The sequence below is a fragment of the Macaca nemestrina genome, chromosome 1 (genome assembly GCF_043159975.1).
Source record: "Macaca nemestrina isolate mMacNem1 chromosome 1, mMacNem.hap1, whole genome shotgun sequence".
Taxonomy (NCBI): domain Eukaryota; kingdom Metazoa; phylum Chordata; class Mammalia; order Primates; family Cercopithecidae; genus Macaca; species Macaca nemestrina.
Window position 1 is genome coordinate 16,175,577 of NC_092125.1, and position 23,693 is coordinate 16,199,269.

The 23,693-nt window shown below is 49.5% G+C and overlaps 1 protein-coding gene and 1 long non-coding RNA gene across 5 annotated transcripts in view; one reads left to right on the top strand and one right to left on the bottom strand.

The window, feature by feature from the left end:
- The window catches only part of LOC105464123 (pecanex 2), a 310,280-nt gene extending 286,975 nt beyond the window's left edge, over positions 1-23,305 (top strand). For 2 of the 4 annotated variants that reach the window (XM_011711793.3, XM_071074159.1), the window contains 6 exons: positions 3,780-3,924; positions 5,223-5,453; positions 6,373-6,647; positions 7,323-7,510; positions 20,008-20,456; positions 22,275-23,305. In XM_011711793.3, coding sequence (XP_011710095.2) covers positions 3,780-3,924; positions 5,223-5,453; positions 6,373-6,647; positions 7,323-7,510; positions 20,008-20,456; positions 22,275-22,448 — 1,462 coding nt within the window. In that variant the 3' untranslated portion in view covers positions 22,449-23,305. Of the gene's footprint in view, positions 1-3,764; positions 3,925-5,222; positions 5,454-6,372; positions 6,648-7,322; positions 7,511-20,007; positions 20,457-22,274 lie in introns of all 4 variants that reach the window. The other 2 variants (XM_011711792.3, XM_071074156.1) reach the window with 1 other exon arrangement.
- Positions 9,272-19,754, bottom strand: LOC139357416 (uncharacterized). Its single transcript, XR_011610454.1, has 3 exons — positions 14,649-19,754; positions 10,576-10,632; positions 9,272-9,882 (listed from the first exon to the last, which is right to left on the bottom strand). It is a non-coding gene; the product is annotated as an uncharacterized lncRNA (long non-coding RNA).
- Positions 23,306-23,693: the final 388 nt, after the last annotated feature.

The window sequence follows — 23,693 nt, forward strand, 5'->3', positions numbered from 1 at the left end:
GAACTCAAGCATCTTAGAAAGGCAGCCTGTGGAGCCTGCCTTTCTTCTGCTGGTGAGTGAGCAGTTGATGGCTGCTGGGCACATGCAGCTGGGCAAACACTAGGCTGATGCCTGCGATTCCTGGCTCTTCTCTTTTGTCTGTGGATGTTGCGCTGGGTGTCTGGGTGTTAATCTTCCTTTTCCACTATCCCCATCTCTACATCTGGAGAAAGCTTTTTCTCTTATGCGTATGCAAGGCCATTCTGAGCAAGTATCATGCCCCTCCGAATCCTTTCCTGAATAAATCCCACCCATTTTTCAGGAGTTAGCTCTCTCATTTTGGCACGTAGGTCCTATCTGATTCTGGGAGCATTTCCAAATGTTTTCTATTGAGAGCAGGTAGTGGTCATTATTCATGTTTAGAAGCCTCCATTCTCGGCATCAGCCTACCTGCAGCCTGACTCTGCTGTTGTAAAATAGTCTTCTTGGTGCCTCTTAGGCAGTTGCTAAAGCTCACGGCCCCAGGAAGCTTTTGATAGCTTCTTGGATCTTTTTCTGGAAGATTCCAGGCTCCTCTAGGCCACAGCACCCCGAACCCCACCTGACCAGCCCCTGGCTGTTCCTGTTTCCCACAGTCTGCTCTGAAGCCGTGAAGCCTTGGCAGCCTCTTTCTCAAGGGAGTCCTAGATATTAATGATAGTGGTACATCACATTGAAATGCTAAAATAGCAATCAGTGGAACTATTTCCCTGATGTGCAGGTCTAATGCGCTGTGTTGAATCAGAAGCCTTGCTCAGTGAGCAAACTCATTAAATCCTTAGGAGGAGCCTTCCTCAGAGACTGCCTTCACACACATGCCCTGCTATCCTGTCCCAAGCCGACCCTGTCAGGGACGCCGTTTCTTGTACTTGCCTCGTAACTACCTCTTGGGGATGTGAGAGACCAGGGTTGTAAGAGGCGGCTGCCATAGAGAATACTTACAGAAAGAAAACACAGGAAAAAAAGGAGAAACTGTTCTTCCTCTCCTAGGAATGCAGGATGAGTTGCTTTCCCAAACCTACTCCCCAGGTTCATCCAAAATTTAAAGGCCCCAGGCTCTGAGAGATTTCCCTTGGGTGATACCCCTGTTCTTCATCCTGGCAACTCTGAGTGATGTGTGGGAAATGGAAGCGAGGCAGGAAAATCCTAGGAACCTGAACACCCGAATACTCTTGAAAGATCCATCTTTTAAAAAAAATATGTAAGTGTGTGGAGCTGTAATTTTTATATAATTGAGTGTTGGCCAAATATGAAAAACAATTGAATTGAATTCTTTTTTTATTATTATTATACTTTAAGTTCTGGGATACATGTGCAGAACGTGCAGGTCTGTTACATAGTATATACATGCCGTGGTGGTTTGCTGCACCCATCAACCCGTCATCTACATTAGGTATTTCTCCTAATGCTATCCCTCCCCTAGCCCCCCAGCCTCCAACAGGCCCTGGTGTGTGATGTTCCCCTCCCTGGGTCCATGTGTTCTCATTGTTCTACTCCCACTTACGAGCGAGAACATGCAGTGTTTGCTTTTCTGTTCTTGTGTTAGTTTGTTGAGAATGATGGTTTCCAGCTTTATCTAGGTCCCTGCAAAGGACATGAACTCATTCGTTTTTATGGCTGCATAGTAGTCCATGGTATATATGTGCCACATTTTCTTTATCCAGTCTATCATTGATGGGTATTTGGGTTGGTTCCAAGTCTTTGCTATTGTGAATAGTGCTGCAGTAAACATATGTGTGCATGTATCTTTATAGTAGAATGATTTATCATCCTTTGGGTATATACCCAGTAATGGGATTGCTGGGTCAATGGTATTTCTGGTTCTAGATCCTTGAGGAATCGCCACACTGTCTTCCACAATGGTTGAACTAATTTACACTCCCACTAACAGTGTAAAAGCATCCTTATTTCTCCGTATCCTCTCCAGCATCTGTTGTTTCCTAACTTTTTAATGATTGCCATTCGAACTGGCATGAGATGGTATCTAATTGTGGTTTTGATTTGCATTTCTCTGATGACCAGTGATGATGAGCTGTTTTTCATATGTTTTTTGGCCACATGAATGTCTTCTTTTGAGAAGTGTCTCTTCATATCCTTTGCCCACTTTTTGATGGGGTTTTTTCTTGTAAATTTGTTTAAGTTCATTGTAGATTCTGGATTGTAGCCCTTTGTCAGATGGATAGATTGCAAAAATTTTCTCCCATTCTGTAGGTTGCCTGTTCACTCTGATGATAGTTTCTTTTGCTGGGCAGAAGCTCTTTAGTTTAATTAGATCCCATTTGTCAATTTTGGCTTTTGTTGCCATTGCTTTTCGTGCTTTAGTCATGAAGTCTTTGCCCATGCCTGTGTCCTGAATGGTATTGCCTAGGTTTTCTTCTAAGGTTTTTGTGGTTTTAGGTCTAACATTTAAGTCTTTAATCCATCTTGAGTTAATTTTTGTATAAGGTGTAAGGAAGGGGTCCAGTTTCAGTTTTCTGCATATGGCTAGCCAGTTTTCACAACACCATTTATTAAATAGGGAGTCCTTTCCCCATTGCTTGTTTTTGTCAGGTTTGTCAAAGATCAGATGGTTGTAAATGTGTGGCATTATTTCTGAGGCCTCTGTTCTGTTCCATTGGTCTATGTATCTGTTTTTGTACCAGTACCATGCTGTTTTGGTTACTGTGGCCTTGTAGTATAGTTTGAAGTCAGGTAGCGTGATGCCTCCAGCTTTGTTCTTTTTGCTTAGGATTGTATTGGCTGTACAGGCTCTTTTCTGGTTCCATATGAAATTAAAATTTTTTTTCTAATTCTATGAAGAAAGTCAATGGAAGCTTGATGGGGATAGCATTGAATCTATAAATTACTTTGGGCAGTATGGCCATTTTCATGATATTGATTGTCCTATCTATGAGCATGGAATGTTTTTCCATTTGTTTGTGTCCTCTCTTATTTCCTTAAGCAGTGGTTTGTAGTTCTCCTTGATGAGGTCCTTCACATCTCTTGTAAGTTGTATTCCTAGGTATTTTATTCTCTTTGTAGCAACTGTGAATGGGAGTTCACTCATTATTTGGCTCTCTGTTTGTCTATTATTGGTGTATATGAATGCTTGTGATTTTTGCACGTTGATTTTGTATCCTGAGACTTTGCTGAAGTTGCTTAATCTTTTGTTTTAAGCTTCACTCTTTTGCCTCTTCCTCTCATCATTGAAAAAAATGGTGGGATTAGGAAATGCATGTTCTCTGAGAACCTAAATGATCCATTTGACGTTTCGTTTAGTTTTATTTCCTCTCTCCATATTGTGGTTGAATCCAATAACATAGCCCCAAAATGATATACAGAAATGCAAAGAAGAAGAATAAAGGCTCCTGCATTATTCTGCAGTTAGCGTCATTATCTCTGGGGAGCTGGTAGTCTCTAGAGGATTATTGGGGTAGAAGAACCTGTGTTTTAGCACTATAACTTTGAGTGGACATGTGAGGCCAGTTCTGACCTGAAATCCTAGTGTCACATTCAGCAATCAAGTACTTCGGTGGCTCCTAAAATGACTGAAGACAATGCCCATGCCATGACACTAGCACTTATGAGGGCCCAAACATGGGCTATAGGGGTAGGCACTTGGTGCATTGGGTTGAGTCCTGTTACCTTCCTTTTCTTTCTATATCAGCCTAAATGTTAAGATAATTCTTGGACAAACGGGAGACTCAAACCTTGCTCACAATGACAGGATTCTGAACATTTGTTCCATGTGAATTAATAGTAGTTAGGACTTTGTTTTGCAGCCTGGATTCTTTCCTATATGGCCTCCATGCCCTCTTCAAAGGTGACTTCAGAATAACAGCACGTGACGAGTGGGTATTTGCTGACATGGACCTACTGCATAAAGTTGTAGCTCCAGCTATCAGGATGTCCCTGAAACTTCACCAGGTAAAAACCTATTTATTTATTTATTTATTTATTTAATTTTTGAGATGGAGTTTTGCTCTTGTTGCCCAGGCTGGGGTGCAATGGCATGATCTCGGCTTGCCACAACCTCCACCTCCCAGGTTCAAGCGATTGTCCTGCCTCAGCCTCCCAAGTAGCTGGGATTACAGGCATGCACCACCATGCCCAGCTAATTTTGTGTTTTTAATAGAGATGGGATTTCTCCATGTTGGTCAGGCTGATCTCGAACTCCCGACCTTAGGTGATCTGCCCGCCTTGGCCTCCCAAAGTGCTGGGATTATAGGTGTGAGCCACCGTGCCTGGCCAAACCTATTTTTTTTTTTTAAGTATCACTCAACTACTCAGGAGGTTAAGGTGGAAGGATTGCTTGAGCCCAGGAGTTTCAGGCTGCAGTGAGCTATGACTACACCACTGCACTCCAGCCTGGGTGACAGAGCAAGACCCTGTCTTTTGGGAAAAAAAAAAGAAAGAGGATCAGCCTGAAACTTTAGGGGAAAAAATGGCCTTTGAAAAATATGGTCTCGGCCGGGCGCGGTGGCTCAAGCCTGTAATCCCAGCACTTTGGGAGGCCGAGACGGGTGGATCACGAGGTCAGGAGATCGAGACCATCCTGGATAACACGGTGAAACCCCGTCTCTACTAAGAAATACAAAAAACTAGCCGGGCAAGGTGGCGGGCGCCTGTAGTCCCAGCTACTCGGGAGGCTGAGGCCGGAGAATGGCGTGAACCCAGGAGGCGGAGCTTGCAGTGAGCTGAGATCCGGCCACTGCACTCCAGCCTGGGCTACAGAGCGAGACTCCGTCTCAAAAAAAAAAAAAAAAAAAAAGAAAAATATGGTCTCCTTTCTCTGCACAGCTCTGTAAGTGGGTTTATTACTTAGGTAACTAAGCATTGAAGCCATCCAGATATTCTTGACTTTAGCCAATGGTGATTTGCCCTCAAGAGCAGCTAGGACGTGGTGATACTCCACTAGGAGAAAGACAGGTATTGTGCAGAGACAATAACTTAGCAAAAGTGCCCAACCTATATCTAAAACTATATGGGAAAGTCAGAGGAACCTAAGCCATGAAGCTCTTTTCTAGGCATATTCCATTGGTTAGTGCAATGAGTTAAGAGGTGTCCTCTGTGCCGAGCTCAGGATTTGGAAAAAGAACAGGAGAGAGGAAGATGAGGAAAGGGCTTAGCTTTGGAGGTCACTGGACAGTTGCCACCTGCAATGCTTCCTGGGGGTGAGTTCCTCTGATCCTTGCCCAGCCCCCATCCACACTTCTTCCCACCAGGACCAGTTCACTTGCCCTGATGAGTATGAAGACCCAGCAGTCCTCTACGAGGCCATCCAGTCCTTTGAGAAGAAGGTGGTCATCTGCCATGAGGGTGACCCAGCCTGGCGGGGCGCAGTGCTGTCCAATAAGGAAGAGCTGCTCACCCTGCGGCACGTGGTGGACGAGGGCGCCGACGAGTACAAGGTCATCATGCTCCACAGAAGCTTCCTGAGCTTCAAGGTGATCAAGGTATGGCAGCCACGCTTTCTGGGTCCCCCGTTGGCTCACATCTCTCTATCTAAGAAGAAATAGAATGGTGGTGGACAGGGGGCCACTGACACAGGAGTCCCTGTGCCAGCATCCTCTGTTCAGAGGAATGTTCTGGAAGGAGCACTGGCCGGCAAGTGGGGCAGGGCATGGCATCGGGCTGGGTGCTGCGTTCCCCTGGCAGGATCACCCTCCACCTCAGAGCCAGCACACAGGCACAGACTTTGCCAAGAAGACCCAGTAGACACACATGTAGGTGAGAGTCAGGATATAGCTTATTTGTAGAGACTTTTTAATTCTCTAGAACCCACACCTGTCTCTCATAACCCGTTCCTGGCTCCAATAAGCCTTATTCCCAATGGCTCTTCTTTTCATATAGCTTCAAATCACTAAGTGAAAACAAAAACTACTTTCTTTGCATTCTCTCTCAGTTTCCCCATGAAGATGGCATCATATCCGTCTTGCAGGACAGCTCTTCTGGCTTGACTGTGAAAAGAGCTTTACAACAAACTTTTGTAGTCACAGATATTCAGTCCCAGAGTCCTGCTCTCTCATTGTAGTTAAAAACCAATAGATTGGCCAAGGCGGGTGGATCACCTGAGGTCAGGAGTTCGAGACCATCCTGACCAACATGGAGAAACCCTGTCTCTACTAAAAAATACAAAATTAGCCAGGTGTGTTGGTGCATGCCTGTAAGCCCATCTACTCAGGAGGCTGAGGCAGGAGAATTGCTTGAATCCAGGAGGCGGAGGTTGCGGTGAGCCAAGATTGTGCCATTGCACTCCAGCCTGGGCAACAAGAGTGAAACTCTATCTAAAAAAAAAAAAGAAAAGAAAAGAAACCAATAGACTGGAAAACACAGGCCATCTGCCTTTCTTCCCATTCCCTCTCTGACCGGCAGGTTAACAAAGAATGCGTCCGAGGACTTTGGGCTGGACAGCAGCAGGAGCTCATATTTCTTCGCAACCGCAATCCAGAGCGCGGCAGCATCCAGAACAATAAGCAGGTCCTGCGGAACTTGATTAACTCCTCCTGCGATCAGCCCCTGGGGTACCCCATGTATGTCTCCCCACTAACCACATCCTACCTAGGGACCCACAAGCAGCTGAAGAACGTCTGGGGTGGACCCATCACTTTGGACAGAATTAGGACCTGGTTCTGGACCAAGTGGGTAAGGTAAGTTTTTACAACAAATGCCTCTATCCAGATGTTGGGGGAAGGCATGGGGGATGCAGGGAGCTCTGTACTCCTGGTTCAGATTTCAGTGTCAGCCACCATTTTCTCATATGATTAAAACTGCTACCCCCAAGTGGCATTGAACAGATCATTTGTTTCAGCAAGCAGTCTCAGATTATGAATCCATGGGAAATCTCATACAGATGAGAATCTCTTTCCCCCACATTTGCACAGGCTGAGAATCTGCTTGAGTTCTTGCAGAGCTGCCAAGGTCATGAGTCTTTAGCAGTAACCGTTCCACATCTGTTAGCAAGAACTGGAAGAACATTCCAGCACACAGTTCTCATCCAATAAGTCTTCTTACCTGGACATAGTAATCAGTTGGGATGAATTCTAAGAAGTTTTGCCGGAAGATGCAGAGCTCCCCATCGAGCTTCGGCACTAAGGGTTCCTATGGAAGGTTGAGACTGAAGCCCATTCATCCTGGTGCAGTCTGTTCATTGACCAGATGCCGAGGTTTGCGAACAACAGCCCCTCTTCCCACCAGCATGCCAGGTGGCTGCTCACCTGGAGAGGATGGTCTTCGATCCCGATTTAGGCAAGGCCATGGTGGAGCATTTAGGGGGATTAGGAATGTGTTGGTGAGAATCCTCAAAGGATTTCTCCCTCTCACAGGATGCGGAAGGACTGCAATGCCCGCCAGCAGAGTGGCGGCAACATTGAAGACGTGGACGGAGGAGGGGCCCCGGCGACAGGTGGCAACAATGCCCCGAGTGGTGGCAGCCAGGAGAGCAGCACAGAACAGCCCAGAAAAGGTGGTGCTCAGCACGGGGTGTCATCCTGTGAAGGGACACAGAGAACAGGTGGGTGCAGTGGGGGCCTCCGAACTACTGATGAAGTCCTATTTGGTCCCAGTGAGCAATGCCCTGAGTTATGATGTTGTTTTGACCTCTGAGAGCACCTTCTTGCATTGGGACAATAGATGCCGGAAATTTGCAAACTCCTGTAATTTCTGCTCAGAAAAACAACTCTCCATCTGTTAGATTCAGCTTTTACCATTTATCTATCTGTCCATGACCTTGGCCAGCCATTCATCTGTCTGTCCACCTGTCCAGGGGTCGCTCCATTCCATTCCATCTCTCACTCTATGACCGTGTGATGGTGTGCCTTCTGCATCTGGCCGTGTTGTAGCTATTGACCCATGTAGTGTCTTCCTCTTCTGCAAGTGTTTGTGGGGTACACAAACAGGCCTCCTGCCTTCCCTCTCCTGCTTCTCACTGATTCTCACCTTCCTCCACTTAGACTTGACATTTCAGAGCAGAAGAAAAGAGGGGAGGAAGGGTGCCCACAGATAGGAACCTAGGAGGTAGCTGCAGCCAAGCTTGGCTGAATCTAAAGTTTAAAATCATGTTTAAACTAACACCCAAATAGTTATGCTCCACCAGATGGATGAAGTTCCAAAACTCCACTGGTGGTCTGTGCTGGGGAAGAGGTGGCTGGACTAGAAAAGGAGGTCCTGAGGGCTGGCAGAGGATGAGTGTCCTGGGAACATGAGAGAGATGAATGCTCTGCCCTGGTTCCTGCTGGCCCTTGGCTTTACCCTCTGAAGCATGTTAGTGGTTTTACCTTTTGGCCTCAGTTCTTCCTCACTGTCCAGGAGCGTTTAATAAGTGCCTCTGTGCATGCTTCTCCTGCCAGCTCTGCACCAAATGAGCCAGGAGTTACAGTCCCTGCCTCCTGGGAGTGCCCAGAGCAAGGCAGAGGATTGAACAGAGACAGTAGGATGTACGCAAACATGGGCAAGACATGAGAGAGAAAAAGAGAGAGAGACAGAGAGAGAGAGAGAGAGGATGTGTAAACCAAAAAGTATCTGAGACAGCTTTCAATTAATTTAGAGGTTTATTTTGCCAAGGTTAAAGATGTGCTGAGGGAAAAGGGACATGAGCGACAGACCCAACTGTGGCTACTTTTTCCAAAGAGGATTTGGGGACTTCATTATTTAAAGGGGAAAGAATGGGCAATAGGGGAAAAAGGCGGGGCGGGGGGTAGGGAAAAGGGGCATTTTGCAACCACTGCAACCTGCCTTTGAGGCTTTTGATCAACCTTCACTGAATCCACATTTTACATGTAAAAAGAGTAGGTAGAGAAATAGTCAATTGTACATTCATCTCCAGCTCTGCAGATCTGCATTTTTACATACAGTAAACATAGAGTTGAAGAAGGAGTCATGAGTGCCTTTGTCTCAGGTGAGCAGATGGAGGACTCCTAGTCCTTTCTTTGTCCCACATTTGTAAAGATAAGCTGTTCATTTACATTTTCAGGGTGAAATTTAACAGAACTGTTTTAGAGTAAAGATCTTGGGACCCACAAGGAATTTCTCTGCAAGCAAATTAGAAGGGAGGCAGTTTTGCGTGTCTCAGTTCCCAGGCTTGACTTTTTCCTTTGGCATATGAGTTTGGGGAGATTTTATTTTCCTTTCACAGATGCTAGATAGGTAGATAGGGACTGATTGATAGAGGACAGAAAGAAAGGTAGGTAGGTACATAGATAGGTAAATAGACAAAATAGGTAGTATCAGCTGCTCAAAAGAAAGGAAAAAAGATCTCCCCCTGCCCCACCCACCCCATGCTGTTTACTCTGAGGCCCTGCAGGACGCCTGCTGGAGGCCTCCCGTGCAGCTCCCAGGCCTCCAGTATCTCATTGTTTAGTTAACATTTCTTATCGCATGAAAAATGTGTTTCAGGATCACGGGAGTGACTTTCCAGATGGGAAAATGCAGAGTAGCTTCCAAACGGTGAAATGCCTAAGCATCTGTCATTTGCCAGTACTTCGAGGTGACTTGTGTGGACCAGAGAAAGTCTAGAGTCAGGGGGGTCTGGCTACGGGGTGGGCAGGGTCCGAGACAGGAGTCAGAGGTGGGGGTTCCAGAAGTGCTTCAGACCTGGTTTCTTGAGGCTTGGCAGAAAAGAAATTGGAGGCTGGGTGCTGTGGTGCACGCCTATAATCCCAGCACTTTGGGAGGCTGAGGTGGGAGGATCACTTGAGGTCAGGAGTTCCAGACCAGCCTGGCCAACATGGTGAAACCCCGTCTCTACTAAAAATACAAAAAACATTTAGCCAGGTGTGGTGGTGGGTGCTTGTAATCCCAGCTACTTTGGAGGCTGAGGCAGGAGAATCCCTTGAACCCAGGAGGCGGAGGTCACAGTGAGCCGAGATCACGCCACAGCGCTCCAGCCTGTGCAGGGAAAAAAAAAAATTGCAAACACCTTCTTTTCTTTCTTCCTAGTAAAACAGTGCCTGCAACTGGCCTTGCCTGGAAGAGCTGGTGTTCCTTCCACTCCCTGCAGTCCAAACACCATAGGCAGTGAGCATTCCTCACATTTACAAGAGCAATCACAGCTTCCCGTTTGTGGAAGATGTCAGAGCAAGATCTTTTTTTTTAAATTGGATTTTTAACTTAAAATTTAATAATCAAACTATACAATCAGCATAGTTTAAAACTGAAACAGGACTGCCTGGATTAAAACAAAAATCATGGGTTTCCCCACTTCACACCCCAGGAACATTCCTAATTCCCAGAGGTTACTGCTTCCAACTCTTGCAGCTGCTTTGTATTTTTTGGGCATCTACCTCCACATATTTAAATGACATGCTTACTCTGGAGCAGGATCTACTAAAGCCCAGACCAGCTATTAAATTTCTCATGAATGCTTCTTAAAACTGCTCCTGCCAAGGCCACCGCTGACTTTCTACATTTTACAAGTAAAGGTGCGTGCCTGGCAAAATACCCCACACCCCACATGCCTTGGCCACACCTGCAGCCTGACTTTGTCCCAGGCTCTGAGACCCGTTGTTGTCCTGCTAGGGGGATGGAGGGTTGGGGAGATTTATGAAGCCCTGGGCCAAGCATCAGCTGCTTTGAACTCACCCGTCTTGCTGCCACTCTGCTCTTTCTTTGCTCCCACGGCTATTCACGGCATCTTTGCTGCAGGATATAAAATTTGGTAACAGTAACAGTTCTCAGGTGCTACTCTACCAACACCATCCTGAGTACTTTCATGTGCAAATTCACTGGATCCTCACCACGGCTCTTAGAGATGCAGGCGGTTTCACCCTCCTCATCTTACAGATAAAGAAACTGAGTGTATTAGTCTGTTTTCACACTGCTATAAAGATACTACCTGAGACTGGGTAATTTACAAAGGACGGAGGTTTAATTGACTCACAGTTCTGCATGGCTGGGGAGACCTCAAGAAACTTACAATTATGGTGGAAGGCGAAGGGGAAGCAACGTAAGCACATCTTACATGGTGGCAGGAGAGAGCAAGAGTGAGGAAGTGCCACACTTTAAAACCACCAGCTCTCATGAGAACTCACTCACTATGATAAAAACAGCCTGGGGGAAACCACCCCCATGATTCAGTCACCTCCTACCAGGTCCCTCCCTCGACACATGGGGATTTTTTTTGGGTGGGGATACAGAGCTAAACCATATTATTCTGTCTCTAGTCCCTCCTAAATCTCATGCCCTTTCACATTTCAAAACCAATCATGCCTTCCCAACCATCCCCCAAAGTCTTAACTCATTCCAACATTAACTCAAAAGTCCAAATCCAAAATCTCATCTGAGACAAGACAAGTCCCTTCCACCTATGAGCCTGTAAAATCAAAAACAAGTTAGTTACTTCAAAGATACAATGGGGGAACAAGCATTGGGTAAATGTTCCCCTTCCAAATGGAAGGAATTGGCCAAAACAAAGGGGCCACAGGCCCCATGCAAGTCCAAAACCCAGCTGGGCAGTCATTAAATCTTAAAGCTCCAAAATCTCCTTCAATGCCATGTCTCACATCCAGGTCACACTGGCGCAAGAGGTGGGCTTCCAATGCCTTGGGCAGTTCTGCATGGGTACCATCCCCGCAGCTGCTTTCATGGGCTGGGGTTGAGTGTTTGCAGCTTTTCCAGATGCACGGTGCAAGCTGTTGGTGTATCTACCTTTCTGGGATCTGGAGGATGGTGGCCCTCTTCTCACAGCTCCACTAGGCAGTAACCCAGTGGGACTCTGGGGGCTCCAACCACATATTCCCCTTCCACACTGCCCTAGCAGAGGTTCTCCATGAGAGCTCCGCCCCTGCAGCAGACTTTTGCCTGGATGCCCGGCATTTCTATACCTCCTCTGAAATCTAAGCAGAGGTTCCCAAAGTTCCACTCTTGTCTTCTGCACACCCTCAGGCCCAACACCACATGAAAGCAGCAAAGGCTTGGAGTTTGCACCCTCTGAAGCAATGACCCAAGCTGTACCTTGGCCCCTTTTAGCCATGTTGGAGTTGGAGTGGTTGGGATGCAGGGCACCAAATCCAGAGGCTGCACAGAATGGTGGTGTCCATGGCCCAACCCATGAAACCATTTTTCCCTCCTAGGCCTCCAGGCTTGTGATAGGAGGGGCTTCTGTGAAGATCTCTGAAATGCCCTGGAGACATTTTCCCCATTGTCTTGGCTATTAACATTGTGCTCCTTGTTACTTATGCAAATTTCTGCAGTGGGCTTGAATTCCTCCCCAGAAAATGGGCTTTTCTTTTCTCCTCCATCGTCAGGCTGCAAATTTTCCAAACCTTTATATTCTGCTTCCTTTTTAAACATAAGTTCTACTTCCAAACCATCTCTTCATGAACAAATATGACTGAAAGCTTTCAGAATAAGTCAGGTCACCTCATGAATCCTTTGCTGCTTATACATTTCTTCCACCAGGTACCCTAAATCATCTCTCTCAAGTTCAAAGTTCCACAGATCTCTAGGGCAGGGGTAAAATGCCACCAGTGTCTTTGCTAAAGCACAGCAAGAGTGACCTTTGTTCTAGTTCCCAAAAAGTTTCTCATCTCCATCTGAGACCACCTCAGCCTGGACTTCATTGTCCATATCACTATCAACATTTTGGTCATAACCACTGAGCAAGTCTCTAGGAAGTTCCAAACTTTCACTCATCTGCCTGTCTTCTTCTGAGCCCCCCAAACTATTCCAATCTCTGGCTATCACCCAGTTCCAAAGTTGCTTCCCCATTTTCAGGTATCTTTATAGCAATACCCCACTGTGCTGGTACCAGTTCTCCATAAAAGTCCATTTTCACACTGCTATAAAGATACAACCTGAGACTGGGTAATTTATAAAAATAGGTTTAAATGACTCACAGGTCCACATGGCTGGGGAGGCCTCAGGAAACTTACAATCATGGCAGGAGGTGAAGGGGAAGCAAGGTGTGTCTTACATGGCAGCAGAAGAGAGTGAGACCAAGGAAGTGCCACACTTTAAAACTATCAGCTCTCACGAGAACTCACCCGCTATCACGAGAATGGCCTGGGGAAACCACCCCCATGATCCATTCACTTCCCAGCAGGTCTGTCCCTCAAAACATGGGGATTATAATTCAAGATGAAATTTGGGTGGAGACCAGAGGCCTAGAAGACTTAGGTCACTGTCCAGTGTCACCCAGCCAGGCAGTGGCCAGTCTGAAAGTCATGCCTAGGCGAGCTGGCCACAGAACTTGTGATCCCAACCACCTTGCACCATCCCATTGTCCTGGCCCCAGGGATGCTGCTTCAAGTGTCCTTGTCCCCAGCCCTGGGAATGAGCTGATGGAAGCAAGCATTACTGAACACTGAGTGTGCCGCCCTTGCTTCCTGCCTTCCATCTGTGCAGCTGGCATGTCCCTGCCCAGCATGACTTTGTCCTGTCCCCTGGCTGGCAAGGGTTCCACTTATAAGTGATCTTCCTTCTGGCCTCACGAGCAGGCAAAGCTGACACCCAGTTCTTTCTGAAGCAGCCAGCAGGGGCTCCTTTACTTTCTCACTGTGGTCAGGGAGGGACAGGGGCAGAGCAAGGGACTGTCTCAAGTCCCTTTCCAGCTCAAGGAGCTGACACGCTGAGGAAAGAAGGCACTGCAGCCTAGGAAGCTATGCCAAGGCTTTTATCCCCAGCAGAGGGTCAGAGAGCTAGAAGGGGACAGGGGAGATTGAACAAGGCGTGCCACCCCTTTCCTACTTAAAAGAAGGAAAAACCTCTCCTGTATCGCCTCTCCTGCTTTTTCTCTCTGGTCTTTCATGCAGCTCTGAAACTCACAAAACCCTAAATCTCCACAAAGCAAGTCAGAGTGATTTTATTTAAACTGAAATCAGTTCACATTGTTCTTCTGTTGAATGATGGCTTCAGCTCAGAATTTGTGAGTCTGCTTAGGCTGCCAGAACAAAGTACCATGGCTCGGGTGGCTTAAACAGCATGAACCTACTGTCTGCCAGTTCTGGAGGCTGCAAGTCTGAGATCCAGGTGCGGGGCAGGCTTGGTTCCCCCTGAGGGCTGGAGGGGAGTGGGGTCCAGGACCCTTCCCTAGCTTGTGGTGGTTCTTTGGCATCTTTGGCATCCCCTGGCCTGGAGAAGCACCACTGAGCTCTGGCTTCGTCTTCACATCGTGTTCTCCCTGTGTGCTTGTCTGTGTCCACACGTCCCTTTTTTATAAGGACACTGGTCATCTTGGACTCAGGGCCCATCCTACTCCAGTATGATCTGATCTTAATGAACTACATTTGCAATGACCCTGTATCAAAGTAAGGCCCCACCCTGAGGTCCTGGGGGTTAAGGCTTCAACAGAGGAATCTGGGGAGGGAACACGATTCAGCCCGGAACACCCACGCACATCCCATGCGCACCCCTCCCCTGCAGACCCCCATCTGACCTGCTGCCTCTCTGATGCCTTCTCTCAGCCCTCTCCTACAAGCCCATATCCCCAGCACACGGCCTCTTACTGTCCCTCACCAGTGTCAAGCATTCTCCTCCTCAGGACCCCCTCAGCTGCTGCCTCCTCTGTGTCAAACGTGCCTCTCCCAGGCTTGCAGCTCCTTCATTCACTCACGCAGCCTCCCATCAAATCCCAGCTTATCCAAGAGACCCCGGCCAGCCTTCCATACAGCACTGCCGTCCCCCTGCCCCACTTTCTCTTCCCCTCCAATCCGTACCTGATGCATGCCCCTCGTCTGTGGTCGGAATTCCCCATGAGCTGTTCACTGCCCGGCACCTAGGACAGTGCAGCCCACACTGGATGCTCAGTTGGGCAGCTGTAACTTCTGCAGAGCCTGTGACAAGAGCACACGTGAAGACCATGCCACCCTCCTCCCTGCTCTCCCCACATCCTGCCAGGTGAGGGGCTGCCTGCATACACTGGAGCCACCCATTCGCATGCCCGTCTGGGGGTGCACACGCCTGCAAGTAGACCCAAGGTCCGCCCTGGGAGGGGACCCTGGGGAAGAGGCCTGTGCAGGCCCCAGTTTGGGGCAGTGAATTCTGGAGTCCTGGGAACCCAGCACATGGCCAAGCAGGAGTGGGTGGGAGCTGGTTGACATGCTCCCGCTCCATAGCTTCCTGGCCCTGTGGGGACACAGATGGCTGCAGGGGCCACCAAGGGAAACCTCTGAGGTGCTGAGCTGGGTAGTAAGCATGGTCTGGGCTCAGCAGACAAAGGTTGAATGAATGAGTGGATGGTTACCCCTCCTGGCCTCAGCCACTTACACTACAGCTTCCCTAGAGGGCGAGGGTGTAAGGCCCTCGGGTCTCAGACTTGCAGCTGTAGCCAGGTTCTATCACAGCCAAGAGCAGCGGAGCCAAGAGCTGCCAATCTTGTTGGCTCTCCTGAAATGTACCATCATGTCCTTGGTGCCCCAATCCCCCTGCCAGAATCCCTCCAGGATGTGACTCAGCTGTCCAGAAGGCTCTCCAGGAGACCCAGGACTGAAGGCTCCTGGTGATACTTGGTGATAGGGCTCTGAAAAGAGGGGCCTTAAAGACAGCTGATAGGCTGAGGGGAGGACTGCACCCATGGTCCCCTTCAGGTACTTCCCCAGCCCGAGAGCAGCCAGGCTACCTTCAGATGCAGCTGAGATCCTCAAGCGGTCCCTATGAGGAACTCAGGCACTGAGGGCAGACGCCTGTCCAGACCATTTGGACTGGAGTCCCCGAGGGGGCCCAGTGAGCTACAGGAAGGTGCGGGGCATGAGGCCCAGTGGGGAGGATATCAGGGGACAGCCCTGCCTCAGCTGCCCGAGCATCTCTGCACTCAGCCTCCGCTATGGCAGCTGCCTTCAGTGGGGCCTCCTGGGGCAACTCCTTTAAAGCTCATGACGGGGCCCGAGGCCGGCCGGCGACATCAGCAAAATGCCCACTCTGGGGATGCCAGTGGGAACAGGGCTGGAGGCCAAACTCGAATTCAGGAGGCTGGAAGGTATGTGCATGTTTGCTTCAAACCAGCATCCGGGGCCCCCAGGAAGCCTCCAGGCAGCAGGGAATTCTGAGACACCATGGGCACAGCTGGTCTCCTGGAAGAAATCCAGAGCCGCCCAAAATAGGCACAGGAAAGGGATAACTTGCCGACCCCACACTCAAGACATGGACATCTCTCCTTCTTGTCCCCTAGAAAAATTAAACGTCACCTTCTTTCTACTCCCACTGTGGTTACAGCCACAGTGGGGCACGGGCCACCTTCCACTGTGGTTCACTATACTTGCTCCCTCCCCATGGGCGGCAGAAGGTCAGGAGCCATTGTCTTGTCTCAGCAGTTAGCAGCTCCCCCAACACATACACTCCTGGGCCTCATGTTGGAGCCCTTGGCCTTGGAAAAGGAGAGTACGAGTAGGTGTGGACTTCCTGAGGGCTCCCACACCCACACCATGGCACCCTCGGCACTCGATACACAGCCGATGCTAGAAGATGCCCGTGGTGTCAGTAAGAGAGAAGTTGCACCCACAGGCTCTTACCTCCTGCACCTGGCCACGCCCCTGATTCTGACCTCCTCCTTCATGGATGCAGATGGTGTGCGCATGTTGGTCTGTAGCCCTGACTGGGACCGGGAGCGCAAAGCTTTCATTCATCTCAAGACACTGCACCTGACACCCAATGTGCAGGTAGCCCCTGGGGTTCCAAGGAGAGCAAGCCCAAGAAGGAGGCTACCACAGTGGGAGGGGTGGCTCTGCCTGGCCCTGCCCGGGACACTTCGCAGAAACCACCTGCCTGCCATTCCCAGCAGGCCATCATTCCCTTCAGGGATGTGAACATAACTGGATTTGATTTCAGTCTCTGGCCTCCTTCTCACCCTCCTCCCAGTTAAGTAAAACAACCATGCCCGTCCGAGTTGAGACACACAGCTCCCAGAAAGGAAGCCGGAGACCTGCTTGGCCAGTGCAGGGGGGTTAGAGGCCAGTCTCCAGCTATGGGGAGGACATTCCTGATCCCGGATCTTTGTACTTGACCCTGGAACAATGGAGGAATCACCTTCCTATTTTCCTAACCTTTAGCTTGCCCTCCAGTCTGCAGTGGCAGCCCCTTGGGTCTCAGCCTCTAGTCAAGATACTGATTTTTTGAAATGCTTCTAATGGCCAAGTTTAAGAAACACTGTACCCACCCCAAACTTTCTGAGACCCACTGGATTTCTAATCAGGGTTTTGGCATCTGGTCTGTTTTGCAGGTTTGTCCCGTGTATCCTTTACTTACATGTTAGTGTGCTGGGTGCTGAGCTCATAGCGGTGATACAGGGCTCCTTTGCTGCAGGAAGGGCATATAGTGGAGAGGACCGTGCATCAGACAGTGACAACACAGTGTGCTGAGTGCCATTCGAGAAGTGGTCGGGGGCCTCTCAGACGGGAGGACCTGCCTCTCTGGGAAGGGCATGACAGAGACACTTAGCCAAGTAGCAACGAGTGAGCAGTTTTGAAGGGTGAATTTGAACCAAATTCTAACAAGGGTCTTATTTTACTCACCAAGTCACCAAGACTCAACTCGCATAACTGGGGACCCAGCTGCCCCCAGCCTTCGTTGGTCCCTGCCTCAGTTCTGGCCAGGTATCCCAATCCCGAGCCCTTGCTAGAGGCTGAGCGGACTGGGGTCCCTCCTGCCTGAGACCCCACGAGCAGAACTCCTCTCCCCAGGCCGGCCACGCTGTGCATCGGCTGCTGCTGGTGCACACAGCACTTTGCACCCAGCCGCCAGGCGCTCACTATGCCAGCCTCATCTAGGGCCCGACAACCTGCAATCGGCTTGCTGGGGTAAAAAGTATATGTCACAGCTGGAAGGGGAGTTGGCCTAGCAGTGGAGGCTGGTGACCTACTTACTGGTGAGCAGTTAGGAATTCGTAACTAATCTGAATCCCAGATTGGAGAGGGAGGCTGTGTTCTCATATCACTAAGGAGCAACACCACCACTTTCCAGATAACATCAAAGACAAAGGAATTAAGTGCCACGATAATAAACCAAGGAGGGCGATTTACATATGAGGTATTTCCATTCAGGTTCTAAAAAGGTTTCCCTAGAAACATTCATAACTTGGTAATACAGTAATTTGCAAAATAAGTTAAATTGTAAAATAATGATCCTGAGTAGCACAAATGCATTTAGCATGGTTTGCTTCCTTAGTGCTGCTCCATTTGCAAAATTAATTTTGAAAAAAAAAAAGAGCAATGAGAAAATCTGAAGCAATGAAATCAGGTGGTGGGGGAGTCCTTGTCGTGCACAGACTACAGCAGGCCACTGCCCTTTGACACACAGTGGGTTATTTGTCCCCTTGTTCCTGGAATTCTCTGGGAAGTTCCCCACCAAGTGTGGGTGGTCTTCTTTTGAGCATCACAATCATTGACTTGTGGATGAATGTGGGGTATTTTTGGACAGTGATCAGCTTTACAGTAGAAATCGCAAACAGACGTCCAGCCCTGCCAGACGCTGAATAAACTAACAAATCGCCCCCCTTGTTTTTCATTCTGATTCATCAGGATCCCTTTCCTCCTCTCCTTTTTCTCTGTAAGAGGAACATACTCAACTACTCAGCCGGGACCTTTCAGGCTGGCCTGGATGCATCCCTCCTGCGGCAGAGGCGGGTGGGCCCCATGCTAGGGGCTGAGCACACTCATCCCGGGGAGGGCAACCCCGTCACGTGGAAGCCCACAGCACTGTGGGGTGAGCACTCCACACCGTCACCACACGGGCAGGAGAAAGTGAGATGGGAGCACCAGTGCCCCCTGCAAATGGGCACTCGACCATCATAGCATCCAAACTGGCACTGTGGTCAACATGAGGCAGAAAGGCCCCTTCAGCCTAGGCCACGGTGGGGTGGGGCGGGGCTGGAAGGATCCCTGGAATCCCCTTCGTAACGTGTATCCCTAAGGAATTGCCTCTCACGTGACGTGTCAGTTCTTGGGTTCTCCTAGGGGCAGCCACACCCGCTTCAGAATCACCAGATGCACAATGAATAATGGGCATTTGGGGTAAGGTACAAGGCAATGCATAGGATGTCCTTTCTGATAGTCATGCCTCCGCCCCCTCTGTTTGTCTTGATTTAATGCCTAACTGTAGCAGCTGCAGGAGACATGCCCATGAGGCCATTCATAGAACTGTGGCGTCACTAGCTGCTCCCATCAAAATGATATTTTGCAGTTAGCCCCTGGTGATCATGGATGCTCAAGTTAAGCAACCCGGTGTTCTAGCCAGCACCCGTTTCCTCAGACTGCTTAGACTGCAAAGCTGAACCACAGGCTACGCAGGCCCATCATGCACAGAAGACCCCATGACGTTATCCTGCTTCCAGAAGCTTGGACACAACCACATCTTTGGGGGCAGTCCAGTCCCTTTTGTCAAAAATGGCCTTGTCTAGACAAGTCTCAGCAAAGGCTGGGGTGGCAGGGCCCCTGAGGGGCGAGGCGGTGGGCAAAGGGGTGGGTGAGAAGAGCATGGGACCAAGGCCCGGCCTGGCCAGTAGTGTGCGAGCCTGTAAGGAAAGCTGTTCTGGAAAGGAGGCCACGGCATGGGCTTTCAGCTCTCCTCCCCTTTCTTCTTTTCCATGGCAAATAAAAATGACAGAACCCTGCATGTTTTCCTTTATCGCTGCCGATCAGATGAGCATAGGAACCAAGGTCCTGAGCCAGGATCACATTTGGGTTTACTTTATGAGCCCAAGTTCTGCTCCTGGCGTCGTCCTGGTTTGCCTGAACCGAGCAGCTTCCAGGGATGTGGGACTTTTCAGTGCTAGAACCAGGAATGTCCTGGCAAACTGGGCAGATCTGTCACCCTGGCTGCAGCTTCTCACACTGTACCCCCAACCCCAACCCCAGCCCCCACCCTTGGGTGCCCTTCGGTTGGCCCTTCAGTTCTCAGGACCTGGACTTGGTGGGAGGGAGTGGGTGAGGCAGTGGTCAGGCTTCCAGTTCTTGTCCCAGCCTTGCAGGTGGTGCACTGAGGCGGGGTCACTGGGCCCAGGCAGAGCAGACCACCTGCTTCCCCACACATGTATCGATGTTCATGACCACCCGCTACAACTCTGTGTTCTGCTTTCTTTTAAAGGCAGGAGGAAAGGCAGGAGCCAGTCTGTGCAGGCACACTCGGCACTAAGCCAAAGGCCGCCCATGCTGAGCTCATCTGGCCCCATCTTAGAGAGCCGCCAAACATTCCTGCAGACGTCCACCTCAGTGCATGAGCTGGCCCAGAGGCTCTCGGAAAGCCGGCTCTCCTTGCACACCTCAGCCACGTCCCTGCACTCGCAGCCCCCGCCTGTCACCACCACGGGCCACCTGAGCGTCCGCGAGCGGGCCGAGGCACTCATCAGGTCCAGCCTGGGCTCTTCCACCAGCTCCACCCTGAGCTTCCTCTTTGGCAAGAGGAGCTTTTCCAGCGCGCTCGTCATTTCCGGACTCTCTGCTGCGGAGGGGGGCAATACCAGTGACACCCAGTCATCCAGCAGCGTCAACATCGTGATGGGCCCCTCGGCCAGGGCTGCCAGCCAGGCCACTCGGGTAAGGGGCTGGACAGGGCTCACCAGGACGGGCTGGGGTGGTGGCATGGGCTCCTGGCCTGAGCATGGTACCTGCCTTGCATTCCCACCTTTCTGCCTGCAGAACCCCCTCCCCTCCTCTGTGGGGTTCCCAGAGTGACAAAGGACAGTGATTAGACACGAAGTGGCTTAGCTACTCTTGGAAGCAGACAAGATACAGAGCACATGTCCTGTAAATGATAATGCCCAGGCAGACACTGAAAGGAGTCACCGGACACAGGGGTTCTGCAGAACTGTGGCCATCTACCCTACACTGGGGCATGAGGGAGAATGCCCTCCACCCATTCACACAGTGGGACTCTTCTCACATGGTTCTGGCCTGAGGGAGAGGAAAGGGCACCTGTCAATGCTGGAGTTAGAGCATCATTGCTTCTTCTCCAATGGAGTTAGAGTATCATTACTTCTTCTCCAATGGAGTTAGAGTATCATTGCTTCTTCTCCAATGGAGTTAGAGCATCATTGCTGCTTCTCCAATGGAGTTAGAGCATCACTGCTTCTTCTCCAATGGAGTTAGAGTATCATTGCTTCTTATCCAATGGAGTTAGAGTATCATTGCTTCTCAGCCAATAGATTTAACTTTAAAGCTGCTGAGACAGCCCACTGCTTTTAGGTATTTAAATACTAGACAAGGAGCATTTTAAGGACTTCACCCAAATAAGCTCTTGCTTGTCTAGAATCCTGAGCCAGCTGAGATGAAATGAATACTTGAGCTTCATCAGTGAGAAAAAAGTAAATACCTGGCAGTTCTCCTTCATAACCTGGTAGACAGAAAAATCGATGGTGTCAAGGCAAAAATGGGTCATATTTGGAGAGTTGCCCCACTCCTTTTAAGTGTTCAGGTTTTCCTGACCATGGCTCATGCTTTCCATCAAGCACCAGAGTTGCAGCAGCTTGGCCTCTGGTTCTGGGTGAGGTTATTTGCAGGTGGAGAGAAGGGGCCACACCGCGGCTTGGCCTCTGGTTCTGGGTGAGGTTATTTGCAGGTGGAGGGAGGGGGCCGCACCTGAACATTCCTAGTGTCGCCCTCCCTCTCCTTCATGGGAAACGGCTCTCCAGGCAAGTACCTTCCTGCCAGGGGAAGCCGAGGCTGGGCCAGCCGCCCCACAAGGAGCCACAGGATTGCAGCCGTGGGTGCCATCTTTCACGGAGGGGGAGATTTATGGGCTCTCCTGGAACCCCCAGGCTGTCCTGGCGAAGAGGAAAGAGCTGATTACTTCAGGAGTTTGACCTTAGTTAGATAACTAAAAGAATACATTTCCCCTCCCTTTTCTTTACTTCCTCAATAAAAATGCACAAAGTATCACCCTTCTCCCTGCCCCAATCTGTGTGAAAGTCAGTCTGTGGGTGTAGTTCTGCGATTCCGTCAAATTCTCCTTCCGGCTCTCCAAAACACATGCCCCCAGAATAGAATGGCCTCCGTGTTCTCCTGGGGTCAAGCCTGCTAGAACTCAGCATGCATGACAGGCTAAGTGTGCAGGGAGTGACACGAACCACAGCTGGAAAGCCAGGCGCACAAATGCCCTTTCCCCCCAGGGCCGCTCTTTCCAGTGCAGTCATCCAGAGGCCCACGCGCAGAGCCCCTGTGTCTCAGATGTTGCTCGTCCTGTCCTCAGAGGCCACCGTGCTGGCCCTCCATCATTTGACCTGACTTTAGAACCTGACCTCAAGGATATGGCAGCACTAGCCTTTAGCTCCCACAGCACGGGTGGGGTGAGGCCAGTTACAAGTGGGTAGTGCACATTTGCTGAGCTGTTCACTGCTTCTCTCTTCTCTTTGGAAGCACCTCTCCGAGCCATGTGAGCCCACCGATGCCACCGAGCAGGGGCAGCTTCGTGACCAACGTCCGGCTGAGGCTGTGCCGGAGACTCTTGGGGTTGTCTGCAGGAGAGCAAGCCAGGAGGACATGGGCCTGGACGACACGGCCTCGCAGCAAAGTGTGTCGGACGAGCAGTGACGGGCATGCGACCGGGTGGGGAGGCCGGGTCCCCACCGCTCCCACCTGCATTGCTCTCCTTCGTGCTCCCCAAATCACAACCAACCAATACTGCGATCCATGAGGGGCTCCTCCTGTGGAAAAGGAGAGCTGTTCCAGAACACAGAACTTATCTCAGGTTTTTGAAACAAACAAACAAACAAACAAACAAACAACAAAAAAAAAACCTCACATGATGGGGAAACAAACAACAAAGAAGCCACAGCACACCTTCCCCGCCAGGCACAGCACCGCCCAGAACGGCGCACCACGGACAGCACCACACATGTTCCAGAATCTGAAATCGCAAACAAAAGCCATTTACTATTTTAAAACAACTAAACAGAGCCATGAAACAAATGCCCTGATGAAAATCAGACAACTGCATGTTACATCATTGGCACTTTATATGTTACTGTTACCATGAAAAATAAATGAACAGCAGCACGTCTGATACCATCAGCCGGTTAGATGCATTAAGGTTAAATCTAAGTGTCAGGAAAACCCTATTTCTTTATAATATTTATGCAGCTGTTAAGCGTAACATGGTGGCAGCTTCACAACAAGAACCGTGATCGTGCATGCAGTCATGTCTCCAGTATTCTGTGAAGAGCCAGGATACATTAGGATGTGAGTTTAGAAACTGAGTCCATTCGGTGCATGGAAAGCCCCCTTGGCGTCACACAATGCCCCTCACTGTAGTCTAAGCGATTTGTGGGCTGCCAGCACCCTGCGGGCTTCCCAGGGACGCGTGCTTGTTCTCCAAGCCCCGCAACCCTTACTGTGTCACACAACACTCGCACACACCTTTGTTTTTGAAATTAAAATGTTTATAGTTATTGCTGTGTCCAGTGTTTTGAGTTGTATTGAAGCTTCTCATTTCTACAAGTATATCTTTTATGGTGAGAACGACATTTGGGTAAATTCCGAGACAACTTTTCCCATCTTGAAGACCCCGAGGAGCCTGTATCCTTGCTGGGGTAGAGGTCCCAAAATGCAGTCCACAGAGTATCACTGGCCTGGTGAACCATCCGTTTTCAAAAGACAATAGTTAGAAGGAAATACTCAATTTTAAACAGTCACACAAATTTCTTCATAGTATTTAGGATTTGGAAATTTGAGGAGAGGGTTGGGGGAAGGTACTGTAGAGAATCTCTTACCCCTTGGAAAGTAAATGGTAATGCTTTTATATATATATATATATATTTTTTTTTTGGTAAACTAAGA